The sequence below is a fragment of the Mesocricetus auratus genome, unplaced genomic scaffold (assembly GCF_017639785.1).
Source record: "Mesocricetus auratus isolate SY011 unplaced genomic scaffold, BCM_Maur_2.0 Super-Scaffold_100008, whole genome shotgun sequence".
Taxonomy (NCBI): Eukaryota; Metazoa; Chordata; class Mammalia; order Rodentia; family Cricetidae; genus Mesocricetus; species Mesocricetus auratus.
In genome coordinates this window covers 56,449,390-56,474,523 of record NW_024429192.1, presented here as the reverse complement: position 1 = coordinate 56,474,523, position 25,134 = coordinate 56,449,390, and the positions used below count along the sequence as shown (strand labels likewise).

Genomic DNA, 25,134 nt, shown 5'->3' with positions numbered 1-25,134 from the left:
AGAAAAACATGATAGATCTGGGCACTTTCATCTTCAGCCCAGAGGATGGATGGTCCAATGTGGAAAAGGCTGAAGGAGTCATTAATCTGTGAGTGAAAGATACTAAGAGGGATACCAGAAGAAAGCTCGCCAATTTAATTGGCTTATGTCAATGTTAGGAAGAAATTCTCGGAAAAATCCAATTGCAGGTCAAAGCTATGAAATCTATGGTGCCGAGCCAAGCCACAGACAAGACTGGAACCATAAGGAGGTAAATGGCTACAACTTCATCAGGCTTGGAAAGGAAATAAAAACTTAATTGGTAGAGAGTTTGGGTCAGAAAACAGTAAGGGCCTCCCTTGGTTACAGGATAAAAGCACAAAGATAAATTGACCTCTTCCATTTGAAACCTGTTTAATTTGTGGCCTAAAAGAGCATTTGACCCACTAACCAAAATGAGTGAAACAACCCCAAGGACCGAGGACAGACAAGCATCTTCCAAGAGAGATAACAGCAGGCAGGTTGCTGTGTTATTATACCCAGATAGGGGGATTACAGATACACAAAGTCTCAGGCTAAAGGATAATGCTCTGCGTGGAACATTTAAACACACAGCTTCTCAGTTTCTTAATGTAATCAGATACTTTGAACTTTCAAAGTGAAACGCTACCTTAGAGAACCAGTCTAGACATTTGCAGGCTCCCTGAATAGGTCCACAAGCAGCAGGAGCAGAGGGGTCCCCTGAGAGGACACGCCACAGAGCTAAGTGAGGGGACAGCAGCTGGTGCCATCAAGGATTACCCCTACCCAGGTGCTCCATGGACTCCACTAACCACTGACAGCTCCCAGTTTGGAAATGGACATCTGCACAGGCAGAGAACAGAGCTTTATTGAGGCAACCGCCAGTCACTGAGGGATGGGTCTCAGGGTTTCTCTGCTCCTTCAGCTTCCACAAGTACCCTGGGTACAGAATAGTCATTTTCCTGCCTTCCTGGATGAGCCATGAATCATTTCACCTTCCTGGTCATCTACCCATCCAGTCCCTGCCCCTGCTCTTATTCTAGGAACTCCTTGCCTGTTTCTTCGATCTCACTTCCTCACTCTGTCCAGCTCCAGGACATTGGTATCGCACCTGAGTGGGAGAGGCTCCAAGAGATACAGTAGGCTATGCATCCAGAGGAAACGGAAGTCTGCAGAACAGATATCCCCTCATTAGCCCTTGACCATGCCAAATGTGGTAAGGGATAAATGAATGGAAGTTAAAACTCCTACTAAAAGGGAGGGGAAGATCTGGCAGGGCCAGATCAGCAATTCTAGAGAAAAATATGTGCAGTTTCAAGAACTCAGAGCTTCTGAGCTGATTCAGAGGGCTTTCTCTTTTCAAAAAAAAAAAAATAAAGAGCAGGGGAGGAAGCAAATCATGGTCAAGAGAAGTTGTTATATAGATATTGTGGCTGTCCCAAAGTTATTGGCTGTTCTTTCTTGGGGAGCTCATAAATATTTGGTGGGCCATAAAGACAGACTAAGGACGGTGCGACAGGTTTGGAAACTCTGTGCAGGCAGCATGTTCAGAGGGTGCCAACACTGGGAGACTGTTATTCCCAGGTTTCTAATGGTCAGGTACCAACCCGTGAAAGGTTACCATGAATTTCCTTGTCATGTCTGAGCACAAGGTGTTCAGGCATAAGACAATCTCCAGAAGCCTGCATTTTATCCGGTTGAGCTAAACTGAGGATGCGTCCTTTAAGTACACTGTCAGGGACACCCCATAGACTTGTAATTGGAGAAAGCTTAGCAATCCTCCAGTTCCATATGTTCAGGCACAGGGAGGTGCAATGACCTTCTCAGAATCCCACAAGGTCTAGCACACACCAAGAGTACCACCCAGGGCTCCTGGCTCCATCCTAGGGGCATGCCCCTTTCTTTATATCACACTGAAGATATAGTCTTCCCAGCAAGGTCTGAGGGGTTCTTACAGGTATCTGAGGAAGGGTAGAAAAGATTCCTTTATATATTAGAAAGACACTCCAACTGTATCATACATATGAGCCACACAGCAAGAGAGGGGAGGAAGAGCCAAACATCCCTGGGTGGGAAAGTGGAAAACACTGAGTTAAAAGTACTGGTGCTCGAGCCGGGTGGTGGTGGCGCACGCCTTTAATCCCAGCACTCGGGAGGCAGAGGCAGGCAGATCTCTGTGAGTTCGAGGCCGGGCTGGACCGATAGCCTCCGAAACAATACAGAGAAACCCTGTCTCGTAAAAACAAAAACAAAAAAAGTACTGATGCTCAGAGAGAGAAATGGGCTCCCTCATTCTCAACCTTCACAAAGGCTCTCCAGGAATTTGCAAGGTTCTTGCCATTGAAGCTCTTATACACAAAGATCAAATTAAATCCAACAGCCCGGAAAAGGGAAACACCAGAGACCATTGTCTCAGTTCTGAGGTCCCGGCAGAATGGGTAAAGTGTAGCACCATCCTCACAAGAGTGGGGAATGTGGTTAAGAGCCTCTCCCAGCACACCTGGGCAGCATCCTAAAGACACCACTGGAGGAGTGCAGGGGTGTATCTGGCCATACCGCCTGCGTAGTGAGGTCCTGTCAACTCTGAAGTCTTCTGGCTCAGGGAAACCTAAGGGAGCACGTGATGATGACTCTGTCAGAGAGAACCTCATCTAGGGGGTTGCCTTGGTCTTCCTCACAGGAGCAACAAGAACAAATCTGCAAGGAAAATAACAAGCATGTTTATTCAATGCCTAGAATCATGCTAAGCAGAGTAATTATGGTGGTCTGAAAATATGTCAGACAAAAAGTAGAGAGAATTGAAGGACTATAAAAGCCTTAAAACTGGGCCAGGGTAGAAAGAAGAAATTGGATGACCTCCTTTTGGAGTCAAGAGATACGTTTTGTGGCGTCAGGGGACAGGAAGAGGAAATAATGGCTAACAGTTAGGCAGCCTTTTATGAACCCTGTACCCCTAGCAGCTCAGTTACCCTGGTTCAAAAGCCAGACATCACGATCAAACCCTGTGAGAAGTGCAAAGAATCAAACTGCATAACAAGTCTGAGTCTAGAAGTGATACATTACAGAAGCAGTAGGGAAATGCTCAAAGTCATTTCTGTTATCAATTTATGTAAATGTTTTTGGCAAATGAAATCCACCCTCCCTAACAAAGTAACTGTTGAACCAGACACCATGGAAGTTGAGCATTTTACTATTTATAACAAGGATTTCACAAGGTTTCTTCTTCAAGTCCCTAAGACCCTATGGGTTAACGGTTAACTGAAAATAAAGTATTTGTTTTGATCTGTGTGAATTAGAGAGTTGAACTGAGCTAGGTTATAAATTCACTCCTAGAGGAATTTTGGCTGAAATTAGTGACAATCAAAATACACAAATTTGAGGTTGAGATTAATAGATGCTAATCATGACTCCAGGAAACTAGTGCATAGTTATTCTCAAGGAGAGACTCTTATCACATCCTATCATCTCACAAAGCTCCTAGTGCCAAGTTAGCTTGGCCCAGCAGTGGACAGTAGAGTCTAGATACCTACTGTAAACAGATGAGTTGGTTACAGAGCTCATCTGTGGGAGGATGGTCAGAAGGTCCCCAGGCTGCTGTCTGGATGTGACAAAATACAGTCAGGTTGGCTGGCTGGGTACAATTAAGCTGGGAGCTGATAGACAAAGGCTGGGTTCTACTGAGGACCCCTATGAAACAGCTAGGCAGGGGAGCAAGGGAAGCATGGATCCCGTTACCGCCAAAGGCTTCTGCAACTTTTTTTTAAGGCACATCCCTGTATTCATGCTTTATTTTATCTTCTGATCTTTCTTTTTTTATACTTTTTTGTTATATATTTAAATTAGAAACAAGCTTGATTCCCATGTCAATCCCAGCTCCCTCTCTCTCCCCTCCATGCCCACTCCCCCACACCAGGCCTCCCAGCCCCCCACCCAATCCCTACTCCATTCCCCAGGGAGGGTAAGTCCCTCCATGGGGGATCTCTAGAGTCTGTCATTTTGTTCCAGGGAGGGCCCAGACCCTCCTCAAAGTGTCCAGATTGAGAAAACATCCCTCATTGTGGGATGGGCACCCAAAGTCCATTTGTGTGCCGGGGACAAATACTGATCTACTACCCAAAGCCCCATAGATTTGCCTAGGCCTCCTCACTGACACCCACATTCAGGGGGTCTGGATCAGTCCCATGCTGGCCTCTTAGCCATCATTCTGGGATCCAAGAGCTCCCCCTTGTTCAGGTTAGCTGTTTCTCTGGGTTTCATCAGCAGCCTGGTCTTGACCCCTTTGCTCATCACTCCTCCCTCTCTGTCACTGGGTTCCAGGAGTTCAGTTCAGTGCTTAGCTGTGGGTGTCTGTCTCTGCTTCTCTCTGTCACTGGATGGAGGTTCTAGGATGGTGTGTAAGATAGTCATCAAAATCATTACTAGGGAGGGGCGTTTAAAGTAGTCTCTCCACTACTGCTTAGTTGCCACTTGGTGTCATCCTTGTGCATCTCTGGAGTTCTCGTTAGTGCCAGATCTCCCCTCAAAACCAGAATGGCTCCCTCTATTATGGTATCTCTCATCTTGCTCTCCTCTATTCTTCCCCCAACTCAAGCTTCCTGCTCCCCCATGTCCTCCTTTCCCCTCCTCTTCCCCCTCCCTTTTTTCCTGGCTTCCTTTCACCTCCCCCCCCCACCACTCCCAATCTGCTCAGGAGATCTTGCCTCATTCCACCTTCTCTGGAGTGCCATGCATAACTCTCTTAGAGTCCTTTCTATTTCCCTGCCTCTCTGGCAGTGGGATTGTAGACAGGGAATCCCCTGATTCATGTCTAAAACCATATATGAGTGAGTACATAGCATGTTTGTCTTTTTGTGACTGAGTTACCTTACTCAGGATGGTTTCTTCTAGTGCCATCCATTTGCCTGCAAATTTCAAGATTCCATTGTTTTCCCCCTGCTGAGTAGTATTCCATTGTGTAAATGTACCACATTTTCTCTATCCACTCTTCAGTTGAGGGGCATCTAGGTTGCTTCCAGGTTCTGGCTATTACAAATAGTGCTACTATAAACATACCGGAACAGACGACCTTGTTGTGTGAATGTGCATCTTTTGGGTATATGCCTAAGAGTGGAATTGCTGGGTCTTGTGGTAGACTGATTCCCATTTTCCTGAGGAATCTTCATACTGATTTCCATAGTGGCTGTACGAGTTGACACTCCCACAATAGTAGAGGAGTGTTCCCCTTTCTCCACAGCCTCTCCAGCATAAACTGTCATTGGTGTTTTTGATTTTAGCCATTCTGACAGGAGTAAGATGGTATTTCAGAGTTGTTAAAGCAGTAATAGGAAGACGGACATCAAGGAGAAAGCAGCATTGCCACTGATGCTGAAAAAGACCCAAGCCTCTTATATGAAGCCATCTCTGCCAGTCCTATTTTTCCTATTGCTTGGAAACAATCACAAAGCACACTGGGAAGGCTAGCATAAGTATCCAGGTATAGGCCCTGAGGGTTACCTAGACCTAAGACTGGCTTGACCTCTGTCTGAGCTTTGCATTAGGCAAGAAGCCTGGGAATTTCCCCCATTTGCATATGGCAGATGCTCTCCCTGGGAAGGGAAAAAATTAATTTGACACAAGCAATCAATCCCACTGGAATGTTTGTGTACCCTGAGCCAAGCAGAAATGGATCCTAAAAGGACTGCTTCTGGGAGGTGATGGGAATTTTAATGCTGAAAAATGATACTGTGTCAAGAACACAATGCAATAAAAGGAACAGACACATTTGCACCCAAAGCATGAACAGCATTGCATGCATGCACACATGCAGCTCATATATGCACACGCAGACTTGCCATTGTCCTGGAAAGGGCTGTCAAAGTATTTTACTGTTCAACTATCAGTCACACTAAGTTTATGTTTGCTATTCAAGACATTTAGAGTTTGTAAAAGGGAGCAATGTCAAATCCCAAAGGCTACAGAGTCTTGAGAAACACCCCTATTTCCTGTGTGATTCCTGTGGTTGCCAGGCTTGGCAGAAGTACCATCACCCTTTACCACAATCTAAGCAACCCTTGTGAATTACCTGCAGCTTCAACATCCCCGTCAGGCCCACATCAACTAACATCAAACCATGCAACTCTCTTGCCACTGTCAACCTTGCTTCATCAACTGTTTTAGTAGGCTCACTTAAATTCCTGTCTCTAATTTTGCCTCACAACACATCTCAGAGAGCTCCTAAATAAGGCTTAAGTTGCAATTTTATTGTATCATTTTAATATTTAAAATATTTTATAATTTCTCACTGCTCAGAAGATAAACTCCAAATCCTGGAATACAAAATCAAAATCCAGAAACCTGAAAATTCCAGAATTCACTCCCATCTGCACATCCTCTCATCCTGCACTCCTCTAACGCTCCCTCGTCTTTGCATGAGTCCCTCGTTTTGCCTACATTTTTCCATCAGCTTAGAATCCCATTCCCACCCTGGACACTTCCTACTTGTCACTCTGAACAATGAGTCTGTCTTCCCAATGTCATTCACACAGGTCCTATTCTATGACCATTCCACAAATGTCCCAGCAGGCTTCACTACTCTTGCCATATCGCAACCAACCACAAGTATAGCCCTATGATAAAGTTGGGATGAAATGAAATTAAAAATGGAATTGATTTCCTTCTACCAAAATGTGAGTTTTCAGAAGGTCCAGAGACTGTGGAGTAAGGAGATAAAGTTCTGTTGAAAAAAAGCCAAGATTGTAGTTTGATTACCCGATTCTCTTTGAGAGGATACAGCTGAGTTGGTGTTTATACATGCCCTAGGGAAAGATGTTTTCTTTTTTATTGCTTTTACCACCTTCACTCTCTGACTCCAGGAAAAGTTCAAGGATATGAGTTACAAGAGGATCAGCAAGTCAACCCTCCTCGTACCTTGGCAGAGCTGGCAGAGGCGGTCCCTAATGAAGACATTATCTAGAGAGCTTTGACACATTCCTAATTGCAGCTCTGGCATCCAAGGAAACCGGCTGAGGAAATGCAGGCTTTTTAACACAGGCCCAGAAGTCCCAGAAACTTGGCTCTGCTTCCCAAACTCTAGTAGGATCAAAATGGGTGATTCCCCAAAGAGATCAGTGCCCCTGTTCACCAAACAAGAATGCTTACTCACATCATGATCTCAGGCCTCACAGGACATGACCAAGCAGTCTTGAGCTACAAAGACAAAAGGCTTCTGATGGGCAAAAGCCTCAGCAACAGATGGGCAGAAAGACCCTAATACCGCCTGCCACCCAGCTCCTTTTCCCCTGGCTTCCCCATTCTTTACCTGCTATCCATTCTGCTGGGAATGTCTGTGGATGGAAGATGGTGTGCTTGACTTGGATACTGGCCTCAGAGACAGAAGGTGACCTTCCCAAACTGAACAACAGCAACACCGGTCTCCTGATATGCAGCCCACAGCTCTCACCTTGGATTGAACCATCCAATACCACTACTTACTGCTGCCTGGGAGGCAGGGCCTCACTCTACAGCCCCAGGCTGGCTTAAACTTGCCCCTTCCTGCCTCTGCCTCCCAAGTATTGGGATTACAAGCATGAACCGCCATGCTTAGCATGGTGGCTTTGTTTCAGTCTAGATTTATCTGGCCTGGCCTAGCTCGCCAGGTCTCCAGTTCCTGCAACCTTCACGGGGGCAGAGTTGCAATTTTCCTCAGTCAAACTAATAATAATAATAATAATAATAATAATAATAATAGTTTCTAGCATTGTTTGAACTCCAGAGCCCTGGAATGAAAACAGTACATAAAACGCAAAGGTTTCTGTGTTAAAATAGGTAAAAACAATTTTAGCTTAAAACCACAGTGAGCAAACAACTCCACCAAAGAAGAGATACAGCCTTAAGTTGAACTTCATTTTCTATCTGTTACTAAAATTGATCTGATTAATATTTACCACATCCTTGCTATAAAATTGATATTCACAACTACTTTGGCCTGATGTTGAAGGAATGAACATCATTTGGAAGAAAAGCTGACTGGATCTGGTTATTTTGGAAGGCTGCAATGACCCAGAAATCAGATGTAGTAGGGAAACTAGACCCAGCACAGGCTCCCACGTCAACCATTAGTCTGACTTATGAGATCCAGACACCAGCCTCTCAGAATGTAGGCCTCTGTGAGACAGCTCTGTGTGGCATCCCTCAGCACTCCATCCTTCCTGAGACCAAGAACACTGCTGTACCTCTCTGTACACAGCACAGACTATGTACCAAGAGCTCATTAAATGCTTGCTGGAAGAATCCACCCCACCACATCCCTGAATGTTTACATGGCATAATCTCACACATGTATATAGAAGGGCCCCACAGCAATGCAGTCTGAAAGTCAGAAGCATAATTTCTCAACCTTTGTTTCCCAAATCATGTCTAATTTGGGGAATACTTTTTAAAGTGTTATATACTTTCCTCTTTTGCATGTCCTTACATATATTTAACTTCCCCCTTGCTCTAGCAGAAGCATTTATTTGCCTCAGGGAAATTCAGGATACTTACAGCAGCAGGCAAAGACAAAATGTCAATGCTCAGCTGTTGATACCCGGGATAGGATTTTTTTTAGTTTGCAGCTTGAATAACTAAACTCCTATGAACATACCAAAAGACAGCCTGGGTGGATCAGGCAGTGAAGTTACTTTGAACCAGAAGTAAGGAGTACTGAGGAAGCAACATGCAGGGGTCCCCTGTAATGAGGAACACAGGGAAGTACTCCGCCAGCATTTGGAGAATGTGGGACACTTCTATCTAGAGCAGATAGTAGGGTCTCGATCTCCTTTGCTAACAGTACCATCTCAACTCTAGTCAAATTTGAGGGAAGGCAGCTTTAGAAATAGCCCAATAGGTATAACAGGATAATGACCAAGGATTGCCTCCCTAACACCACCCCACAGACCAGAGGAAAGCCTGTGGTCTGTTCCAAATGTCTGTGACATACAAGGACTTTGATTCCATAGGCAAAAAGTAAGGACTTCAATTTCAGTACCAGCCATCAGCACAATTCTCCACACAGGAACACTTTGGCCACACCGTTGCCAACAGCCATACCGGCGATAGGATCAGATCGGCTCTGTACAGAAAGCAGGGGAAGCCAACAAGAGCACTGTGACCCTGCCCCCACCACTACCATAATTTCTCATGGTACCATGAGCACCTCTTTGCGCCTAGACCCTGTTCTGAAGAGAGGTGATAGGCGTGGGAGGTAGGATCAATGCAACTGAACAGTTAAATCTCAACAAAGCATTAGTTCAAAACAGACTAGTTGAGAAAAGACTATTATAAAGTACTGTTACAAAGCAAACAAAAGTTGGGTACAAACATATGAATCAGCTCCACTTTAAGAAATATTAAGAGTTGCATTTTCTTTGCATAGCTGAGTAATAAGAAGTAAGTGTGTAACGAAGCCATGTTGCTGCCCAGCAGAAGGAACCCCTAGGCCGCTCTCAACAGGCAGACCAGCCTTTATCTCCTGTGAGCACTTCTTGCAAAAGCAAACAGAACATATCACGAAACATTTCACTCCATCTCTACTGCTGCCAATTTTCTACCAGACATTAAAAAAAATGCAGTCAGTCCTTGAGTATAGAACAAGCTGTCACTCTTATCCAAGTCCCCTAGCTCAGCTTTCAACCCACACTCAAAGCCAAAGGAGACCCCAGAGAAGAACTAACAAAGTCCCTTCCCGTGGAGTCAGCAATTTTGTTTTTCCAAAGCAATTTCCTTGTACCTCCTTTATCTCATATTGTTCCTATGAGGTATGGCAGGGAAGTATGTTGACCTCTTTCTTCAGATGAGGAAAGAGAGATCTCATCTGTAAAGACAGGAATATGAACAGGCTTGGCCAACTCACGGGGATAGTTAGTGGTAGAGAGGAATGGAGACTAGGGTCTCCTGAATCACAACCCTGCATGACAACTTCATTTGCATATACGCTTTGATGCCTGCAGCAACAGACTTAACATGCACTGAAGCACTGGTGGCGCACACCTTTAACCCCGGCACTTGGGAGGCAGAGGCAGAGGCAAGTGGATCTCTGTGAGTTTGAGACCAGCCTGGTCTACAAGACCTAGTTCCAGAACAGCCTCCAAAATCACAGAGAAACCCTGTCTCAAAAGACCAAAAAAAAAATGCACTGAAGCCCACAATGACTTTTGGGGGCTAATTTTAACTGAGAACTGGCTCTTAATTTACCTAATGCACACAGTAAAAGAGGCCACTAACAAAGCATCCTTAAGCATACCACAGGAAGTTGTCTTTGGACAACAAGGACAGGTTGTTCCCCTCTTTCCTGAGGATAAAAGCAGAAGAAACATCCAGAACCCACAGTAGTCCTAGTCACCTTTGGAAAGGATCAAAAGGAAAAGAAAAAAAAAATGAGTGTCCCTTCTTAGTATGGTCTGAACTAAATCGCGTCCCAAAAAAGAAAGGAGAAGAAAGGAAAAAAAGTACTAGTCCATGGAAAATCTGGGTTATAAATGCCTGTCCTTGGGAGAATGGTAAATACAACATAGCACACTACAAAATGTGATATGGTTCTTAAAACAAATAAAACAGAAATAGATATACTGACATGGAAAACTATCCATGACTATAAAGTGCTACAAACAATTTGCAAAATATCAGACATCGCATGATGTCTTTTTGTTATATAAAAGAAAGTTGTGCATTTATGTAAACACATATTTATATATGGAACAGACACATCTATTAGAGTCATCAAAGCATTATGGGGGAAGAGATCATATGCCCTGTATATTTGCTCTACATAAATATTTTTACTACACTAAGTACCAGTGTCTTTACTCTTTCACACAACTGAGCAGTCTTCTATGTTCCCATCCTTATACAAAGGTTATGTGGCCTATGACTGTCTTACTTTGTACAATGAAATACATGTGTACTAACATGTTTTATGTTTAATTAAGTGGAATAAGACTTCATTCACAAAAAGTCTAACTGCCACTCCACAATTTGTTTTTCATCTTAAGTCAATAATCAAAAGCAAAAGATGGACTTAAAGAACAAAAGGAAGTATCTCAAGCTAGCAAACAAGGGTTCTCTGGGTAATTGGGATTATAGCAGCTTTTGTATCCTCACATTTCATTGTATTGTCTAAATGCTCTATGGTAAGCAGCAGGATAGTAACAGTGATACTGCAAACAACCCTGAGACGGGAAAAAAAAGTGTTCTATAAAGGGATACCTTAAAACTGATCTTTCTAAATGAACCTTTGTTGTCCTATTTAAATGTGTTTAACTTAATGACAGTAAAAACATTATGTGAACTAATGCATCCATGAAATTCCCTTTCTGTTGATCTCTGGATATTTTCTCCCTAATCCAAGACCATAAACTATCCAAGGAAGAGCACCACGAGCTGCCATGTTTAGCAGTTCTCTCAGCAGCTAGTAGAATAACACTTGTACTGACAAGGGGATCCATTTGCACATTTGTACTTTCCTACTGGGGTTTTCCTAAAAAAAGAAAAAAAGCCAGAATGCATCTCTATTTCCTTTCCCAGTGCTTATGAAATATGTGGATATTTATAATCAAGTGTTACAAAGGATCCCCTCTGACTAATTCAGACTCAACGAATAGCTACACCCCAGTGTTGATTTTATAAGTCTTTTTGTTTAAGGTAGAACTGCCTGTCCACAAAGTGATTTTTATTTCCTTTGCACAGTATTGAGTAACTCCCAAATGGCATACACACCAATAATTAGCTTTAAAAAAAAGAAATAAAGAAAAATCAGGACAACAAATAATAGTTAAGCAACTATTATCTGTGAGACACTCAGCTGGGCGTTGAAAATACAGAAAAGTCCAAAGCAAAATGTATGTATATGTATATACAGTACAGCTGCTGAGTGCAGACAAGAGCATTTTCCAAACTACGGCCTCCAGACAGTCTCCAAGCCATCAGTTTCTATAAGGATTTGTGATGATGTTGGTATCCAAACAAGTATCCTATGTACCTTATTCTCACCCGAGATTTCTCATCCAAGACACCAGCCAGAGATACAGGAATCCTGTTTTTATTCCCAACCCAGACCCCAGAGAACTGATCAGCACACAGAACCCTGGCATACTGGCCCACTCTGACCTCACTGGAGAGAGCATCTCTTTAAGGCATTCTCATTCCTTTTCCAGAGAATAAGACCCGTCTGGCCCCTCTCTTCCCAAGCATCTCTCAGTGCTTGATCTTGGTTTTCATGCACAAAGACAGCTCAAGTCAGCTTAGTAACAGCTCTAGCCTCTGACCAGGAACCCACCTAGACTCCCACATGACCACAGAAGTGGTCACCATCCCTTCCAGAACCAGTCTTTTTGCCCAGGAATCTCATCCCTTTCTGACTGTTGTGGAAGCTGACACCCATGCTGATAGCCTCCCCACAGACATCCCACCTTTTATCATGTTCAGGGTCTACCATTGCCTCCTGTGTCCTTTTCAAACATTCAAAGGGTTTCTGCTTTCAAAAAAAAGATGACCTCAGTAGACCTGGTAACCTATTAAAATATTTTATTAAAGTTTGTATGTGTACATAAAATCACACATATAAGTCTAAAATTTCACACATCTGTAACTAAAAATATATAATACTACCAAGTGTTCCCAAAATGTCCTTTTGGTACCAAGTAAGTTTTCTCTGTGCTTTCACCACCAAATTCCCTGAATGGCTGTGTTCATTTTCACCACCTTTTCATCCATTTAAACTCTGGTGAACCCTGTTCAGTGAACCCTCTGCGCACACAACCAGGTGAGGATGCCGATCCCTGTACTGTCACCACATGATGCGCCATCGTCCTAGAAACTGCACTGATCCAATACTTGGTCAAGCATGTCCTCAGACCACAGTATCCGAGCATGCCTTGTACCAGTGCACCGGGGTATTGAGAAGAGGCAGGGGATCCTGTACTTTACCTCTCATCTAAAGCTGTGGCATTATTCCAGCGAAGCATCTTCAATAGCCACAACCCCCAACAGGGAGTCTGCCAATCTCCTGTTCCAACTGTTGATGAGCAGCTCCTCCCTGCCCACACCCCCCTCTACAGAACAGTAAGTAGACAGAGATGGGAATCCCACAGGAGCCCTAGACCCCTCCCTCTCAGCCCCCTTTGTCACATCCAATTAACCATCTGTCAGCCTCCAAGACCCCTTCTAGGCTCACTGTCCAGCTGCCAACTCAATACTGTGCCCCTGCTACCCCCTCCTCTGTCCCTGGATTGTGGGGTAAGAGTGTAAAAGATGGAGATTTTAACCACAACCCTTGTCCCTGCATATTGTGCCTGAAATAAATGCAATACCACATTTAAAAATAACACCCCTACCTACCTCTGCACAGTAAAGGAAAGAGAGAGAGAGATGCAGGGCAGAAAGAAGGGAGGAAAAGAAGGAGAAAAAGAGAGAGGAGGGCAGACTGAGGGAAGGAGGGAGGAAGGAGGGAGGGAGGGGCCTACTAAATGCTATAATTTTCATAATTTCGAATATAAAGGGATTCATCTAGCCAGCAATGCAATAATGTTATATATGTAATTTAGTCACACTACTCATACATATAAACATATTACATTGCTACATGACTACTTACAACATGAATATAACTGTAAAATGCTCTATATACCCACAAAGTTAGAGGGAACATTTTGGGGACAACAACAAGGTTGTGACATCTTCCTTGTGTGTGGGATACTGCTGTGATCTCTGCTCCGATTCCTTCTAGATATCCTAGGCCTCCAGGAAATTGGAGCACCATGAGCAGACACCAGCTCTGATTGGTACTATCCCATAGTGCCAGGGCCCAAACCCTACAGTGGCTGCCCAGTGACCTGGCCTGAGTCAACTCCCATTCTACTCTCCTCACTCCTCCCCATCCACTTTGCCTCGCTGGCTCATTTCCAATAGAAGGCGATTCTGCAGGACCCAGAGCAGATCCACTTGAGAGGTACTCATTTGGGGCCTCCATCCCAGCATCCTTGCATCCCAGCTTTTCTGTCCAAATGCCTCAGAGGGCCACTTCATCCAGACCACCCGCTTCAGAGATAACACATCCCTGACCCCTGCAAGGGAGAGATTCTTCATGCAGGCGCTGTCTACCAGGCACTTGTATCCTGGTGTCCTGGCTAACCAGTGACTTCCCTCTAGTCCCTAAGAGGGAAGCAACCTCCTATGGACCAAGGAGACCCCTCAGCTGATCTTGAGATCCACCCCTTCAGGCTGAGGCTGGAAATTTAGCTGAGTGGTAGAAAGCGCTTGTGAAGAACACCTGAGGCCCTAAGTTGGAGTCCACACAGCACAAAACAGATATCCCAGCTGATCCAGAACCTTCCTCCATCAATTGCTTTTCTCTTTCCCTACTTACTCTCTACCTCTGGTGTGCCTTCTCCCTCTTCCTCACCCCAGGTATCCACATGTCTTCCTTACCTAAAAAAAGCCTCCCGTCAAGTCTGTTCCCCATCTCCAGCTACCTCACTATTTTTAACCTTCCCTTTGCAGCCAAACCTTTCCTACGAGTCATCTACATGCACTCCCACCACTTCCTCCCCATTCACTCACTCTCCATTCCCCTTGCAATTCTAATTCCACCTCCCCATACCGGATTGAAACGAATTTCACATGTCACCAATGGTCTCCCTGACCAAAGAACCAGTCCAATGTCCTTCAGCCTCGGACACCAAACCCCACTGAGCACCTGCTTTCCTCTAAATGCTACTCTCTCCTACTTCTCTTCCAGCCCTTCACATTCAATCTGCAGCTCTGTCCTTGGCCTTCTGCCCTTAAATCTATGTAAGCTTTTCATTTATTACCTCATCTATTCTGATAGCTTCAGACACAACTTCTTTCAGATATCTCCTAAATCTATATTTCCAACTCTGGCCTCCCTCCAAGGCTCCAGACTCCCTTCGATATTCGCCTACTGAATCAACACTTCCTTTAGCTATGCACTGACACCTGAAATGCAACATGTCCTAAGAAATTTTTCCAAATCCTTCCTCTCCTCCTGGTCCCCACAGCTGCTTCCCATCTTCCCAACTCCTGGCTTTCACCAAGGGTACCTCTATCTTCCCAGTCACTGAGCCTCGAAGCTTTAGTTCCGACTTCCTTGACACCTCTTCATCCAACTTGTCAGGTCCTGTAGGCTTAACCTCCACAAAGTCACCTCCTTTCCATGTCTACCTGTGTCTCAAGTTCAGACCCTCCTATGATGCCCCGGTGATCCATCTACCTTTCCCCAGCCAGCATCCTCTTTCTCCATTCTAAGAGAAATTCCACAGGGCTCCCAGATTCATGTTTCTCATCAAACCACTGCCCATGTTAAGAGAAATCAACAAACTCTGCAAACAACTGCAGGAAGAGCCAACTCACTGGCCTTCCATGCAAAACATTCATGCTTTAATTCATGAGTTAAAACAATCAATCAATCAATATGGTCCCCATTCACTTCTGAGTCTCAACTCCCATTGATCCTCTACCTGCATCCTCTGGGTCACATGGACTAGACTGTGACTGTCGCCAATTGAGCATGAATGTTCATATCTCCTACTACTGTTCAGCCCAGGAATGCAACACTTTCTAGAGCCAGCTGAAGACATAACCACTCCCAAAACTATACAGATCATCCACCACTTTTTCACTCCTTTGCTTGTTTATTCCTTGTTTATTCATGTTCCCTAGCAAGTACCTAGCTCACTTCTAATAACACTATGGGGGTGGAAGGGGAGGAGACAAAGCTAATTCTCCAAGTTTCTTCTTTCCTGGATGAATGAATACCTCTGTCCTCCCAGCAGATACTTTCTGTTCCCTTGCTCCTCAGCAGACACGATTTCAAGCAGCTCTATTGATCCAACAACTCTACGACTGTCAGTCACTTCCTAGTTATTTTACTGCCACTCATCCACGCAAAGGGGTGGCAGGAAGAGTCTGAACTACAAACAGAGAAGGAACAGGAAGGGACCGATTCTCTGCACCCACCTGAGGATCAGCAGAAGCAAGGCAGCCTGTTGTCATCAGGCTCCTGCCAGCAGCACGGGGCCACGTGGCTCAGAGCCTGGGGAGGGCCACAGGGGGCTGACACATTTACTCCTTTGTGCCAGAGTTAAAAACAGAAGTGCCCTAACCTGTGTAATAGGATGGTCCACCCAGTTCCCTTGGGAGGAAGAATGATTAAGATCATCTCTCTTCCCGGTGAGACTAAATAAGACACTACTTGTCGGAAGAGGCACTTAGAGAAACAGAATGTTCCGTTTGAAATGACTATCTGCAGGTATTTGGATAGCATTGTACACCTTATAAAGACATTTCACTGTATCTTATCTGAGTCTCTCAACAATTCTATAAGGGATTGGGGGTTGAAGAGAGTATTATCCACTTCCTATGTAGATGTCAAAGTCACACGCACAAGTCATTCAGATAAGCAGGGAGCAAACAGGAGGATTGCTTTCCAGCTCTCACGCATGACCTTCCTCCTCAGACTTTTTCTCCCCTTTCAGCCCATTAAGTCCAAGTACTCCCAAAGGGAGTATATTTATATTTATATCCATTTCCCTTCCTGCTCTATAGTCTTTCCTTTAATGGTTTTATACACTTCCATGGCATATGACTGCAGTAGATACTCAATGTGTATTTGTCGAACAAGTGACTGAAGGAAAGAACACTGAGGCCTAAAGTCAGCCTTCTGAATCCATGGGTGGGCAAGACTCTTTGCCTCCCTCATGCTGCTGTTCTGGCACCCTCCCGTCCATGGGAAACTCTACCCAGCAGCCTTCCAGAGGTTCCCACTGCACAACTAAAAAAGCAGGAACAATACCCCACCAACAATATACCCTTTTTCTACTTAAGCTTCTCAAAGAGTAAAACAAGCTGCATTAATCCCATGTTGCAGAATTCCTGAAGATGAGTATTAGCAAGTAATTTACCCAAGAGTGAGCCCTTAGTTAGTGCTGAGTTTATCTGATCCAAGGTTCAGGGTCCTCTGGCTAGTCCAGGGTTCCCCCATCAGTACTAACGACAGGTTTTGATTGGATAATTCGTTCTTGTGCACTGTAAGATACTTAGCAGCACTCTAGCCCTGTCTACCAACCAGACACCTACAGCAAACTGCCCCATGAGTTGTGACAACCAAAAAAATAAAATAAGTCCAGATATTGCCAAATGTTCTCTAGGGTGGAGAACAGCATTTCTCCTGGCTGAGAACCACTGTGCTATCCCTATATGGCCCAACTCTAAATATAAAACCCAAGTTCAACCAGGAAGAACCTCAAAAGGATTTGTTCTCCAAAGTCTAAGGAAAACCCCTCGCTCATTCTCTCTGGGTCAAAGATTCACAAGCAGGACCAGTTTTCATACTTGTAACATCACTTCTTTTTGTAGCTCTAGTTCATCCCAATATCTCCTGTCTTCCCATAAATGATCATCAAATATAGCTGGACAAAATTGCCCATAACTGTCTCACTGGCAGTTGATGATCCAAGGATGAAGTCCAGCCTCCACGACCTTACAGGGGTAGACCAAGATGCCATCAGTATATCCTGAAATAGATTACTGTAAACATCGCCTACCTAAAATACAATATTCTCTCTCCATAAACACAAAGTCCTCTCAATACTCCTCCAGAACTTCCTGAGCAAGGGCATGACTAAATGTCCAATTGATGACCAATGGAAGCAGAAAAGAATTTACAAGATACAACAAGCACTGAGTGGAGTAGTCTAGATAGTTTATGTCAACTTGACACAAGGTCAGGTCATCTTGGAAGAAGGAATCTAAAGTGAGACAACACCTCCAAAGGACTGGGTTGCAGGCAAGTCTGTAGAGAATTTTCTTGATTGATGATTGATGTGGAAGGGCCCAGCCCGGTGTGGGTGGTAGAGCCTCTGGGCAGGTAGTGCCAACTCTGAGAAGGTGGCCCCTGGGGTGTTCAAGCAAACAAACTGAGCAGGCAGGGAGGAGCAAATCAGAAAGCTCTCTGTTCTGCCTCCAAGTTCGTGCCCTATCTGAGTTCCTGTCCTGACTTTGCCTGAGTAATGGACTGTGATTGGGATGGTAACCTGAAATGAGCCCTTTCCTCCCCATGCTGCTCTTGATCACAGTGTTTTACCACATCTATAGAAATCCTAACTAAGACACTGCGCATCATGTTAGCCTTGTAAAGTGTCAAGAGTAACCATCAAAGTAGATGTACTCCTTGGTTGCAAAAATAGGTAAGAGAATTTCTCCCTTTTCAGGTACCATGGAAATGTACAGACTGTGTGCTGATATTTAGTCAAAGAAGTGCACACAGAGTGTGCTGTTATTTCAAAGTCTTCCTTTTCCAAGATCTGGACTGAGAGTGGTTTGTTTTCTTATACAGACAGAATGACATTGTTATCTGGGGGAGTGGGACATGCCATCACCTTGATTCAACCATGGCTTACATTTTGGCCAAGTTTGTTATATCTCTAAAGGAGATGGGACTTTTGAAGAATTGTGAAGTATTTTAAAAACTTTATACTTACCCCCCAAAATACAGAATTTTGATGGGGAAATAGGTCCTACATATAGGAGAAGGCTAAACAATAACACAATGCCACTAATGCAGTGAGAAAAATATAGACACTGGGGCTTTTACAGAGGCAATCATAAACTGTAAGCACTCTCAATAAAAGGCTGAACACAAATCTTGAAGAATGTATTGGATTTGGGGGCTCGGAGTGGGGTAGGGATGAATCAGTAAGAGTCAAGATGCTCTGAGACAGTGGAAAGGGAAACTAGCTAGAACTGAGCAGCAGAGTATGGACTTGACCCGTAGGCACCAGGGAGTTACTGTGGGTTTCATAAACCCAATGGTACAAGATGAAAAAAGTGTTTCAGGAAGCGACATAAACCTCAGGGACAGTGCAGACAGGGGTGGAGTTTGAAGGATGAGAAGGGGGCTGTGAAAGGAGTCCATGGAGGACTGGCCTGAGGCAGTCACCCTGAAGATGAGCAACAGGCTAACTATGTAGGACTACGCAGCAAGCCTTATTAGAGGAGAGAAATTCCATGAATTAATGCCAAGGTTTTAAACGTGACTGGGAAAGAAAAGATGCCACTTACAGAATTGAGAAAGTGAAGAGGAGAAGGTGGTCTGGGAGTTGGAAACACAAACAGAGCTGAGCAGAGCTTAGCCAAAGCCCAGTTAACAACATCTTTCCAGTTCAAATGTCTGGATGCAGAAGCCACAGCTTAACAGAAAGTTGGACATAGGACAGTCCTCACATCAACTTCTTTTCATTTTCCTTAGCCTTTATGCCTTTCCTTTTTTTTTTTTTTTTGAGACATGCCTTCGCATTTTAAAGAAAGAGGTTTCTCGTTTGCTCTCCAAAGCTCAGCTCTGAGTTGTATTGCAGAGCCCACTCTTCTGTCTCATCTTTGGGATCCCACGCAGCCATTCTCAAGTCTTGGTTTTCCTCTCCGAAGCTTTTTTCTGTCACCCCAAACCACCGATGACAAAAACCAAAAGCTCCTTTCCCGACACTAGTGTTCCACACTGTCTCTTGCTGATACATTCCAAGTGACCATGTCCTCCTTGTCACCCCAAATGCCCACCTTAAGCGCTCCTGCTGATCCTGTGTCCCCAAAGTCGGCTCCCAGGGTTTCATTTTCCTATTCCTCCTTCTCAGCCTGTCTGCACCATCATCACATCAGAGCTCACACAGACTCCCTGAGGTCTCCAGGATCCAGACTCCTTTCTGCCATTTCCAAAGGAAGATCTCCATTCCCTTCTCCCTCCTCCCACTCTGTCTGGAAGCTTCAAGTACGCCAAGCCTTCCAAATGAGAGCGGCCACTCCTGCCCCTGCTTTGGGTCCACATATCCAACTCCAAAATGACTCCACTTAGATGTCCATAGTCAGTCCCTCATAAATAAGCATACACAAAGCACCTGCCTACTATCCTCAGCCAGCCCACATCAGTCATCCGGGACACTGTCCATCCTTGGGTGTCAGTAAATAACAGCACTTCCACCTCTAACAGCATCTCTCAAAGTCAGCCCTGCTTCCCCATCCTTTCTCCCAGCAACAGAGGGCAAGCTCCCCAGCCCCCACCTCAGCCTTGGATGACCACTGCATCTCCCTGGATCTTACCTTTATTTTTTTTTCACTTCACCAATAAAATTTTCCCCAGACTAATCTTCCCAAACACTCCTTTCTTTATGATGTGCCCTTGCTCAAACACTGGCAATGACTGCCTGGCTCCCTTGAATCAAGTCCAAACTCTTCTTCAGAAGCTCTCAGACCTCCTCATTTGTTTCTATTATACTTAACCAACCCTGCTCCTGTCCTTACTAACCCACCCTTTCCCCTCAGTCAGCCCAGGTTCCCCTAAGTCCTGTCCTTTTATCTTTGCTCAATCTCCCTTCCCAGCTTCAAAAACCACCCTGGGCTCCACCTACTCCAGCTCTGGCAACTCTAACTTACAGCATCCTAACCCTTAGCAATCTGTTCTTGAGGACAGAACTCACTTTGAATATTTCTCCTATGCCCCACAGCACCCTGGACAGCAGAAGATTCCTAGTAGGTGTTAAAAAATCCTTATGGGTCAATAGTTTCTTGTCCTAGTCCTGAGCTTTCCGATCTCCTTTCGCTGCCTTACAACCATGACCAGTAAAAAATTAAATTAAAATTAAAAACCTGTAACATATTTTCTCAAGCTTGAAACAGAATTCTTAGGAAGACAGACAGGACTTTGTCAATCTATACTATACTACAGGATAGTGTACAGGAATGGAGTGCAGACTCTGTAGCCTTGTAAGTGCAAAGAAGTAAGATTGGAGAATCCCATTTAATCAGTTGGTCACAAGGACTAAAAACTCCAAATACTCAGAAAGCAGGTAAGCCAAACAAGTAAAATGACTAAATTATTTAAATCATGCCTAATTAGAGACATAGTATGCCAGAGTTTTGACAAAGTAATTGCCAGTCTGGTCTTTCTACATGCAAATTTTTCCACCAGAAAGAAGGGGGTAATCCTGGTGGTGGAAACTTTGAACAATCTGTTTGATGGTTTCTTGGTTGCTCAGTTGAATAAATTTATAATTCAGCCAGCCAACCAGGTACAGAGCTATGTTCCACAGAAGACATGAATCAAAAGGGAGAAGATTCAGAAACATAGTCTTTCCAGGCTTAAGAATCCCCAACAAGTGACAGACTGCAGGTAGGGTGAAGGTCAAGAGGCAGACACAGAGGGTCATAAGGCAGGAAGGCACTATTCTAGACTTACCCCTTTAACAGCTTGTCATAGGCCATCAAGCATTTGCAGAGTTATGAATGAAGGATTTAAACTGTCTCTAATTCAAAGTGCACATGAGGTCTAGCCTCCCTGGCCACCACCACCTCCCTGAAGCAAGCGGGGATGCTGTGCAGAGGAAACTGACCCCAGTGCAAGTCTTACCCTGTGATTTGAAACCAGCATAGACAATGTAAGTTAAGTTTTGACAATGTAAGTTGTTTTAGACAGTGTAAGTTAAGAGTTGTTTGGAGGAAAGTAATAAATTAATATGTCTCTAGAATTTGAAGCTACAAAATGAATGCCTATCAAAAAAGAAAGCAGGTAGAGGAGAGGAAGAAAAGAAGAGGAGAAGCAAGGAGAGGGAAGATTATGAATTCACACCACGGCGTTCTCCCCCCCCCCCAGAGGTTCAAAAGAAAATAATGCAGCTGCTGGGCCAGGCTGGGATGCAAGTGGGGTCTGGTAGACCTCCTTGTGAGTGTCTGGATGCCACAGAGCTCCAGAGCCTCTTTCCCTAGATTCGGGGTTATAAACTCCAGTCAGGCACCTCTTTAGAATCCCTGCTTCGGTTTCTAAGAGAGGATCAAGGAGCAGGAGAGAAAAGAGAGACAGGGAAGGCAGAAAGTGAAAATGCTGACTCCAGGGAAGGGGGAGGAGAGCAGGCTGAGCCCTGGAAGCAGGAAAGAACGGCAGGAGCCTTTCCCCCTTCCTCAGACCCTGGCATGGACTCCTGTCCTCCAGCTCTTTCCTCTCCAGACTAATTAGAGATGACCATATGGGCCAATTAAATCTTGACTTCCAAAGCCACAAGTTCCCCCACAAAGAGCCCCATTCCCTTCCTTAGAGTGGACCTTCTGGGTAAAGCAACAGTGTTAGGAAACAAATGGATGCAAAGCCAACCTGACCCCTGACCCCCACCAGTTCATGTCCTCTGATCCAACTTTCCCAAAGGGAGGACAGATGCGTGGGGCATCCATAACTTATCAGAGTCCTTGGGACAAAGATTCCAGACAAAATGGTTGCAGACATGTGGGGAGCTGGGGAACTGCACAACGGAACTGGAGAAAGCTACAGGTACAAAAGAGATGGGGACTCCTTGGTGAGGAGATGTTTGAAACAGGGCTACAGGTGGTAGGAGATGAGGGTGTCTGTTCTGGTGAGGGGACGGTGGAGCCGGTGAACAAGAGCAGCTATAGACCTGCTGCATGCGAGGTGCAGAGGCGCAAAGCACTGGAGAGCCAACCCAGGCTCCACGCGCCGCCGCAGGCAAGCAAAGATTTGGTGGGTGTGTATTGAGAGGGACGCTAGCTAACTCACACTTCCAGAAATGAGCGATTCTTAGGTACAACTCATCGGTTCCCCAAGCTGGAGGAAGGGTCAGGGAGCAGGTCCGAGGTGCCCGAGGTTCTCCCAGCCAGCCGGTCAAAAGTCCCAGACGCTGCTTCCCCGAACGCACCCGGCAGGATCTCTCATCGCCTGGCTCCTGCCTGTCAGTCTGCAGCCTGAGCGCCTCGCGACCCCTGCTGCCCCTCTATGCACATCAGGGCTCCGGGCTCTGGGGGGAAGAAGGGGCACCTCGGGCGACCTCGGAGCCCCACAGACAGGCACCGTGGGAGTGGGGAGCAGAGGGAGGGGCCGGGACACCGGAGCTAGAACCCGCGCGCGCTGCAAAGTGATCCAACATCGCCGGGAGAAGGCGGCCCGAGAGGACCGCCTCCTGCCTCCCCAACACAGACTCCCGCAACTGGGGTGAACGCCGAGGGGCGCCCAGCCCCCACGCCCTCCCAAAAACGTAGCCAGGACCGCCAGAACAACGTGAATCTCCACAACTCCAGCCCCGACGACTGCGGGGGGCCACCTCTGACTCGCACGCCCCGGCGGCAGCCTGCGGTCCCCAAACTTGTCCGAGGCGGCCGTCCTCACTCCCCAGCCCCGGGAGCCCTGCCTGACCTTACCTGTCCGGAAAAAGGCGTCCACGTCCGAGTCGGCGGCTCCCCCTTCCTCCGCTGCCCCCTCCGGGGGGTTCATGACTGGGGGAGGGCGTCCGCGGGCAGCCGGGCGCCGGTGATGCCTGGGGCCGAGGGCGACGCGGCGCCCGGTGGGCGGAGGGCGCGGTGGCCGTGGCCACTGAGCCGGTGGCCGCGGGGCTCGGAGCGCGGGCACGGGGCGGAGGGCTGCGGCTGGGGGGCTCCGAGCCTCCTCAGACGGCGGCGCGCGGCGGGCTGGGGGCGCCTGTCGCCGTTTCCCCCATGGTCTCCTTCCCCGGGGCGCTGGCCGCCTGCTGTCTGGCCCGGGCCGGGGGTCCCCGCTGCCTGCGCGCCCGCAGTGCCCGGCAGCGGCAGCTGGCTCTCCTCGCCCGTCCGCCTGTCTCTATTGTTCAGCCCCGCTCTGCTCTCTCCTCTTTATTTTTCCTCCTCCCTCCCACCCTCCCTGTCTCCCTACCTCCTCCCTCCCTCGCTCTGCTCTCTCTCCCTCTCTCTCCCTCTCTCTCTCTCTCTTGCTACCTCCCTCCCGGCTCCCTGGCTGGCTCACGAGCTCTCGGGCTCCCCCTCTGGCTCCCGCCGCCGAGGCTTCAGTGGCTCCTCCCGGACTCCTGCTCTCTTGGTCCAGGCCAACAATGACCGGGCGAGCGCCGAGCTGCAGGGACGTTCCCGCGGGTCCAGGGCCTCGCCGCGGGCACCCCGCGGTGCGACGCGCCCTTCCCCGAGGCCCGCGCCCTCCCTCCCGGAGCTCAGCCCGAGCTATTGTTCGCGGCGCCCTAGGCCGGCTTCCTGAGCCCCGCAGGAAAAGCCCGGGCCGAGGCCACAGGGCGGAGGGCGGGGCCGTCGGGCGCTCTCCGGGCTCGCAGGGGGCTCTGCGGCCGCTACGCGGCTCTGCTGCGCTCCGGGTCCCGCCACCTCCCCGCCCCACCCTGCTCCCAGGTGCGCGCTGGGAACCCGAACCTGCCTGCCCGCCTCCTTCAGCCCTCCAGTTCAGTCCCCAAGCCGGACTGCCCTGTCCCTAGAGGCTGGACTTCATCCTTCTCCTTCCTGACCAGTCCCTGGCCGCCCTGTCCTCCAAGGCCTCTCGGATCCTCGACACCATCCTTCCTTTTGAGCTGTTCTTCTCTGCTCCCTTTCAACACCCCTTTCAGCATCTCTAAGCAGACTCTGAGAACCCTTGTCCCGTTTATTCCTCTGTGGATGCCTCCCTGCATATCTCTCCTGTCGTGTCACTCTTTTGTGTCTCTCATTTGTCTCTGTCCTGCCATGGTCCTTGGCCCCAAATCTCAGGGCTCCTCTTGGACAGCTGTCAAAACTCCCTAATCCCGGGGGCCTTCTCTGTTCTGTCCTCTCTCCAGTGAATGGAGAGATCCAGTTGGCCTGGATAAAGGGGGTGTTACAGCGAGCTGAATTTCAATTAAATAGAAAGAAGAGCTGAGGAGGAACGGGCTAACAACCAAAAAAAAAAAAAAAAAAAAAAGAAAGAAAGAAAGAAAGAAAGAAAGAAAAGAAAAGAAATAGGAAAGAAAGAAAGAAAGCAGGCAGATGTTATATATAGTAATTAAAGTAGTGATTGAAATGTGGCAATCGGTTTTAATGTAATAGTTAAACAATAATTACTCAGTAGCGTACTAGTGGCCGTAGAATCCACAAAACGGGGTCTTTAGACTTGAGAACTTAATGTGATGTGTTGAGGGCTGTTTGCTGCTGCCTTGCCCAAACAGTTGGAGAGAGGAGGCAGTACCTGACCTAATGTGTTAGAACAAAACTAATGGGAAAAACAGGTGCTCTGCTAAAGCTGATATCCTACTACTCGCTATCCCTGACCTCCTGAATCTGTTTGTCTCTAGCAATCTAATTTGGTTCTACCTCTCTCCTGGGACCAAAGCA

General features: G+C 46.6%; 1 protein-coding gene across 4 annotated transcripts in view; it reads right to left on the bottom strand.

The window, feature by feature from the left end:
- Positions 1 to 23,644, bottom strand: part of Kalrn (kalirin RhoGEF kinase) — a 597,009-nt gene extending 573,365 nt beyond the window's left edge. For 2 of the 4 annotated variants that reach the window (XM_013114480.3, XM_040750870.1), the window contains exon 1: positions 23,218 to 23,644. In XM_013114480.3, the coding sequence (XP_012969934.1) occupies positions 23,218 to 23,290 (73 nt within the window). In that variant the 5' untranslated portion in view covers positions 23,291 to 23,644. The remainder of the gene's footprint in view (positions 1 to 23,217) is intronic. The other 2 variants (XM_040750875.1, XM_040750876.1) reach the window with 1 other exon arrangement.
- Positions 23,645 to 25,134: the final 1,490 nt, after the last annotated feature.